At 35.1% G+C, this 8,032-nt stretch overlaps 1 protein-coding gene across 1 annotated transcript in view; it reads right to left on the reverse strand.

Annotated features, from left to right (window-relative positions):
- LOC106773112 (ABC transporter G family member 2-like) overlaps positions 1-7,734 on the reverse strand; it is an 18,490-nt gene extending 10,756 nt beyond the window's left edge. Inside the window, 5 exon segments of the mRNA XM_014659801.1 lie at positions 6,297-6,410; positions 6,536-6,622; positions 6,711-7,181; positions 7,264-7,343; positions 7,458-7,734. Coding sequence (XP_014515287.1) covers positions 6,297-6,410; positions 6,536-6,622; positions 6,711-7,181; positions 7,264-7,343; positions 7,458-7,734 — 1,029 coding nt within the window.
- Positions 7,735-8,032: the final 298 nt, after the last annotated feature.

Raw genomic sequence — 8,032 nt, forward strand, 5'->3', positions numbered from 1 at the left:
ACAATCATACGGTAGATAATTCATAATTCAGGATTTACTAGGTACAGGATAGACACATCTCTCTCCTCAAGTGTATAATACTAATAAAGTCAATCAAACTAAATACTATTCACACCTCTCTTTTCATCACTTACACATCAATATAAAGTCTTATATAAAAACAATATAAATTTCTATAATAATTTAAGAGTCACAACTCTATCCAAAGTAATAACTCATTATTACTTTAATTAATCATTAAAATCTCACTACTTCTATTTTTGAAAGCAGATTAATTTCTAATTCCAAAATAATTATTTTAAATTATTTTGATTAACAATTCATCTTCAATTACCTTCCTTTTCAAATCAAATTAATTTCTCTTTCCAATAAATTAATTTGATCACAATTAATTACCAATTAAATAATAATTATTTTCTTCCTATAATTATAACAATTAATATTATAGATTAATGATTTCATTTCTCCTTTTACACTTTAATTTTATTAATTAAAGTCAATAATTATGAATTCATTATAATTATGTTCACGACATAACTAACCCAATTAAATTCAGATTATCATTGTTTAAGTTTCTGCTCAACATTGGGCCGTCGTACCCAAAATTGCCAGTCCAACTCCAAACTGTCCAAGCCAGAACCCAATACTAGTAGTCTACAGGCCCAACGGCCCAATATTGCTTACCACCGCCAACCCTAGCTGCAGCCACCACGACTTCGCTGCCAACCACCACGCGTAACGGTTGCCGCTGCCCCCAAAACGACGGCGAGAAATCTAACCGAAAACGAACCAGAAACGCCATCCCCATACACAGAAACAAAACACAATTCCCTAATTCAAAGTGAATGAACCCTCTATCTCAAATCAGAAGAAATCTCAGTAACCCCCCAAAAATCAGAATCAAAAAGGGAAACAGGAAAACCCAAAATCTCCAACGAAACCCTAATTGCAAACGTAGAGTCCTTCTCCGCGGAATGCAGAAACCCTCGTCGCGCCTTCTTGCGTCGCCTTCGCACAATAGCCGCGCCTTTCTGCGAGCCAACATGAAGAGAAACGAGAAACCAAAACAGCCACGTCCTCGCGCAGTCGCCGTACGCTCTCCGCAACACACGCCACCACGAAAGAAAACACTGCGAGAAAGAGACGAGGGAGAGTCTGAAATTTGAATCCTCGCAGAAACGCCACCGACGCAGGACGCCCTCGCCGCGTCTCGCTCTCGCTACCAAAGTTGCGTCAGCCGCCGTGAAGAAAAGAAAAGAAGCCTAAAGCCTTTAGGTTTCGCGTGATGAAGAAAGAAAAAGAAGAGAATGGGAAAAATTAGGGCAACTTGTGTGACCCTTCCAAAAGAAAAGGGCTGGACCCTAAATTTTGGTTCAAGCCCAATTCAAAACAGAAAGAGAAAGAAAACAACACTGGACTTATGCAAACAATTAACCCTAATTTCATTAACTCCCATTAGTCTCTCATTAAAAGGATCTCCAAACCCTAATTTTTATCTTAATTGTAATTAATTGAACCTTTTGATCTCTTCTAAAATAGAATTCAATACGTGAATTCTTATAAAATTTAATGATGTGAATTCTAAGAATTCATGTACATAGAATTCAATTGCTTGAATTCAAAATGATACACAATAAACAATGTAATTTATTTATGATTAAAATCATCAATCAAAATTCAAACATTCTTCTATCACATCAAAGTATTCAATTAGTATTCAATCAAATTAATCACCATTTAAACGCAAAGATAGCTTTTTTATGATCATAAAATATACTTAAAGATAATTTTCCACATTGATTATACAATAAAGAAAAAGTAAGCTTCCCATACCTTAGCCGATAAAAAAAATTAAGCTTTCACCCCTTCTTCTACAGACTCTCCTTCCTTTCAGTCTCTCTGTCTAATACTTTCTTTTTCCTCTTCTCACCAAAGTAACACAAAAGTAACGTAACTCTTTTTATGTTTTCCGTTCTTTATAAATAAAATTTAAAGTAACTGTTCTCCCTAAAATCTTTCACTCCTATTCCTAAAATCTCTCCAGCACTATTTTAAAAACACAACTGCTTTATCTTTTATTTTTCTATTTAATGTATGACTTTACTTTCTATACTCCTATTTATAACATCTGCACCCCAATTACAAAAATAAAAAAAACATTTTTACCCTTAAGCATACATATCTACCAGTAAGCCAACACATCACATTACAATAACATAATAAAATATAGAATTTTCTCGGGTCTTACACAAAGGCAAATCGTGTCTCTTTGTTCATGTTTCGACTACCATTTTCACTAGAACCATGACTTTAAATATAGCAAAAACAATATGGGACTATCTAATGGAGGAATACGCAGGAGGTGATAAAATTCGAGGCATGCAAGTGTTGAATTTGATGAGGGAATTTGAGCTTCAAAGGATGAAATAGTTTGAGACAATTAAAGAATACTCAGACAAATTACTTGGCCTTGCTAACAAGGTCAGATTACTTGGCACTAATTTTTCTGATTGCAGAATTATTGAAAAAAAATCCTTGTAAGAGTGCCAGAAAGATATGAGACATTCATAACCACCTTAGAGAACACAAAGGATCTGACCAAGATCACTTTGGCGGAAGTGTTACATGCCTTGCAGGCCCAAGAGCAACGAAGGCTTATAAGGCAGGAACCTGTGGTTAAAGGTGCTTTACCAATAAAGCATCATGTTGCTGGAACTAGTAAGAAGAAAAACTTCAAGAAGAATCCGCCAACAAGCAGCGAAAACATCATGGACAAAGGCAAGGATAGAAAGAAAAATTATCCATCCTGTCAACATTGCAGAAAAATGGGACATCCACCATTTAGATGTTGGAAAAGACCAAACGCGAAGTGCAGTAAATGCAATCATCTTGGACATGAATTTATAATTTGTAGAAGCAAATTTCAACAGCATGAAGCCATTGCCCAAGTTGTTGAGCAAGATGAAGAAGGTCATATTTTTACTGCAGCATGTTTTCCAACAAGGAGTAACTCGGAATGATGGTTGATTGACAGTGAGTGTACCAACCATATGACATATGACAAAACTCTATTCAAGGATTTCAAGCCCATTAAAGTCTCAAAGGTCAGAATAGGAAATAGTAGTTATATTTTTGCAAAAGGAAAAGGAACCATAGTAATTTCAATGAGTGCAGATACAAAAACAATCTCAAATGTTCTTTATGTACCTGACATTGACAAAAATTTGCTAAGTATAAGTCAGTTGATGGAAAAGGGATTTAAAGTGTCCTTAGAACATCAACATTGCCTCATTTATGACATTGCTGGTCGGAAAGTTCTAAGGATTAAAATGAGAGGTAAAAACTTCTCATTTGATCCAACAAAGGAGGAGGAGGCAACCTATTACACTCAATTCAGTCCCACAGAACTCTGGCAAAGAGACTTGGTCATTGTCACCTTGAAAGAATGTTAAAAATAAAGAAGAATGACATGTCAACAGGTGTACTAATATTTTCTGATAATTTTCCAAATTGTAATGCTTGTCAATTTGGTAAATAAAACAGAAAGACTTTTCCCAAATCAGCTTGGAGAGCCTCTTAAAATTTGCAGTTAATTCAAACTATTGTAGCATGACCTCAAAGAACACCATCACTACAAGTAGTCTTTACTTTGTTCTGTTCATAGATGATTTTACAAGAATGTGCTGGTTGTTTTTCTTAAAATTCAAGCATGAAGTGGCTGAAGTATTTATGAAGTTCATGAAAATGGTAGAAACTCAAAGTGGCTACAAGATTCAATTTCTAAGATCAGACAATGGGAAGGAATACACATCAACAAAATTCAATCAATTTTGTGAAGAAGCAGGGATTGATCATCAATTAAGAACTCCTTACACTACTCAACAAAATGGGGTTAGTGAAAGGAGAAACAGATCGATAACGGAGATGGCTAGATGCATATTGCATGAGAAGGAGCTACCTATAACATTTTGGGAAGAGGCGACTGATATAACAATTTACTTACAAAACCGACTTCCAACTAAAGCCTTGAAAGAGAAAACTCCATTTGAGGCTTGGTATGAGTATAAGCCTTCTCTAACCTTTCTTAAAGTATTTGGTTGTTTTTGTTTTGCAAATGTTGCTCAGGTTAAGCGTGATAAACTTTGACAAAAAGGCAATTCCGGACATCTTTGTGGGATATAGTACAGTTTCAAAAGCCTACAAAGTGTATCATCCTCAAACCGAAAAGATGACTATCACTAGAGATGTGCATTTCAATGAAGGTCAACAATGGGAATGGAAGAATTCACAAAGCACAACTGAATCCTTTCACAATATATAAGATAATCATCCTAGAGAGCAAACAATAGAGTTGTTGCAGAATGAATTGAAAGATGAACCTCCAATTAGGGGCACAAGGCTATTGAGTGATATCTATCAAAGATGTAGTATGGCGATTTGTGAACCTACGAGCTGTCAGGAAGCACTAAAACGTAGGAACTGTTTGACAGGCCTAAAAATAGAAAAGTCATTGAGCTCAAATGGGTTTTCAGAACAAAGCTTAATGCAGATTGCACAATCAACAAATACAAGGATATACTCATTGTTAAAGGGTATGCACAAATTTTTGGTGTTGTTTATTTTTGACACGTTTGCTCCTGTGTCTAGATTATATACAATTAGATTGGTGCTAACTGTAGTTGCGCAAAAGGCTTGGAAAATATTCCAATTAGATGTCAAATCAACCTTCTTAAATGGAATTTTACAAGAAGAAATATATGTGGACCAGCCTGAGGGATTTGTGAAGCATGGTGAAGAAGATAAAGTTAATATACTTAAAAATGCCCTATACGACCTAAAATAAGCGCCAAGGGCCTGATACAGTAGGATAAATGATCACCTATTGAACATAGGCTTGACAAAAAGCTTATGTGAGTGAGTCCACTCTTTATGTGAAACATAAAAGAAATAACCTTCTCATAGTTTCCCTTTATGTTGATAATCTTTTGGTGACAGGAGATGACACAAAGCTAGTTGAGAAGTTCAAGCAAGAAATGATGAAAGCCTTTGAAATGACATATCTTGGTCTCATGTCCTATTTTCTTAGACTTGAGATCAAATAAAGTGAGGATGAAGTGTTCATTTGCCAAAGAAAATATGCAAAGGAAATATCGAAGAAATTTCAAATAGAGGAGTGAAAAGCAATTACCACACACCAATGAATCAAAGGGAGAAGTTCACCAAGAAAGATGGTGCTGATAAAGTTGATGAAGGATACTTTAAGAGCTTGATTGAATGTCTAATGTATCTCACCGCAATAAGGCCAAACATTTTATTTGTTGTAAGCCTCTTATGAACAAGTGAAATGCATTTAATAACAACAAAAAGAATACTGAGGTATGTAAAAGGCATTGTTGATTATGGTGTTACAATTGAGAAGTGTGAAGAATTCATGTTGTGTGGATTTTCTGATAGTGATTGGGCTGGATCCAATGATGACATGAAAAATATTTCAGGATATTCTTTTAGCCTAGGTTAAGGAGTTTTGTCATGGTGTACAAAGAAGCAAGAGATTGTAGCACAATCTACTGCAGATGTTGAATTCATAGCAACACAACACTTGTAAATTAAGTTTTATGGCTGAAAAAGATTTTATGTGATTTACGTATTTAGCAGAAGAATAAAACTAAGATTTTTGTTGACAACCAGTCAACAATTGCAATTGCAAATAATCTACTGTGTCATGGAAAAACTAAACATTTCGACATCAAGCTCTATTTTTTGAGAGAGATGCAACAAAATGGAGAAATAAACTTAGTTTACTACAAATCTACTTCCAATCAAAAAAATTGAATTTTTAAGACAAAAAATTGGAATTTGCAATTCAAAATGCAAGAGTGTTAAAGTTATGCTTTTATAATTGCCTTAATTTATTTCAATTTATTAGATAAGATTCAGAAAATAAGTTGATTCCTACACTTTACAAGCAAGTCAGTTATCCTATCCACGTTTTGCTACACGGATGTTTTCTGTTTCATTTTGAATTATTATAAATGTACGTTGATACATTGAATAAAATATGTTCCTTTCCTGCACTCTGAAAAACTACGCATAGTTCCACCCTGTTTCATCTTTTCTCCTCTGTTATTTTACTTTTCTTCTATACGTCCAACAATAAGAATATGAATTAACAATTGATAACTTATATATATTACTCCTTTTTAAATTAATTTATATTATTTTCCATAAGTTTCATCTCTCTCTCTCTCTATATATGCTCTAATAAATGGAAGGAATGAATTGAATGTGAAACTTACGTTTACACTTATTTTTGCTATTTCATTCTGAACGTCATTACTATATTCAGACGATTTATAAGAACTGACAAGGATATTAGTTGCTTCTTCAGTGGTAATTCCTTCGTCGGCATCCTGAAAACAACTCAACAAAGTCAAATTTTTATCTGCACCTTTGTATATTATTACTATATATCTAAGTGCCTGAAGTATCCAAGTAAAAAGTAGAGGAGAGAATCTAAGTATGGCCAGAAATATACCTGATTGAAATCTTTGTTTATGATCCTTAGGTAATGATCTGAAGGATTGTAGAGAGATGGGCAGGGAAAACCATTGGAAGAGAAAAACTGCACAGAAGGAAAAGTATGACTATATAGAGAAAACATCAAGTGAATATAAAGGTGGAAGGAACTGATAGGGATTATAGTTTGTAACCTGATTTGCATGAGAGGCTGGTCCAAAATACACAGTCTCTCCTGAAGAGAGAAGACAAAGATGATGAAAAAGTTGGAAAACCTGACTGCTAGGCTGGTGGATGGAAGCCACAATAGTCCTTTGAATGCCATCCTTTAGAATGAGACTTGCAATTCCAGTCATAACATAAAAGGAAGCTGCACTATCAAGGCCACTGGTTGGTTCATCAAGGAAGAGGAGTCTGGGATGTGTTAGAATCTCAATGCATATGCTGAGTCTCCGTTTCTGTCCCCCACTCAGACCTTTACAACTCCACCCTCCAACCCTTGTGTTGATCGCATCTTGCAGACCCATTTCTCTCAGCGTAGCATCTGCTCGTTCCTTCTTCTCAGTTATAGACATGCTGTTTGGAAATTGGAGTTCAGCTGAGTAGTACAACGTTTCTCCAGCTGTTAAACATGACAGCATCGCATCGTCTTGTGTCACGTACCCCTGCTTTCACATTTTTTACACTTATTATATTTTTTTCTACCAAAATCATATTATCTATTTTCAGGATCAGTATAGCTCTTACTGATGTTCCGTAGGCCAGTTCTTGCTTCAGGCCATTGATTAGAATCTTCCCCGTTTGCTTTATGTTCGATCCCAATCTTCCTGCATCGTGTTTCAATCGTATGATCACAACTGTTATATTTATATATTAACTAGCACATATAAAGAAAGCAACTTCTTCTAATATTACTCAACTACAAACACAACTTATCATACCTGCTAAAGCATCAAGAAGTGTCGATTTGCCACAACCAGAAGGACCCATTATAGCCAAAAGCTTCCCTGGTTGTGCATAACCAGTTAGAGCCTTAAGAATTGGTTTCCTACCTTTCCTTCCATTTGGAACTGTCACCTGCAAATCCTCCCATGTCAGGTACATTCCCTCTTCCTTTCTTTCTTCCTCAACAGTGGCAACGAACTCCTGCTTCGACTGCATAATCAAAGGAGCAGGACTACTATTCGGTGATCCATAGTTAGTAAGAAGAACATTCATGTTCTCTTTCGATCAATACGATGATGTTTGATTGTGTTTGTGACAGAGGGTAGGTGGTGGAGGGATATGGCTTCCTTACATTATCGTATAAAAACTGTTGTCACACAAAATTAAACCGAGTTTAAGTGCACAAAAACGTGTGACACAAGGCATGTGTAAAATTGAAGCCACAATAATATCAACACAGTATAACACTTCACCTCTTTCAATTGTTTAATAAACATTACATTAACGTTATAAATTGTTTAAGAAATATTACATAGTTTTTTCTTGTAAGAGATTAAATCTTAACAGAATA

The sequence above is a fragment of the Vigna radiata genome, chromosome 9, assembly GCF_000741045.1.
Source record: "Vigna radiata var. radiata cultivar VC1973A chromosome 9, Vradiata_ver6, whole genome shotgun sequence".
Lineage (NCBI taxonomy): Eukaryota > Viridiplantae > Streptophyta > Magnoliopsida > Fabales > Fabaceae > Vigna > Vigna radiata.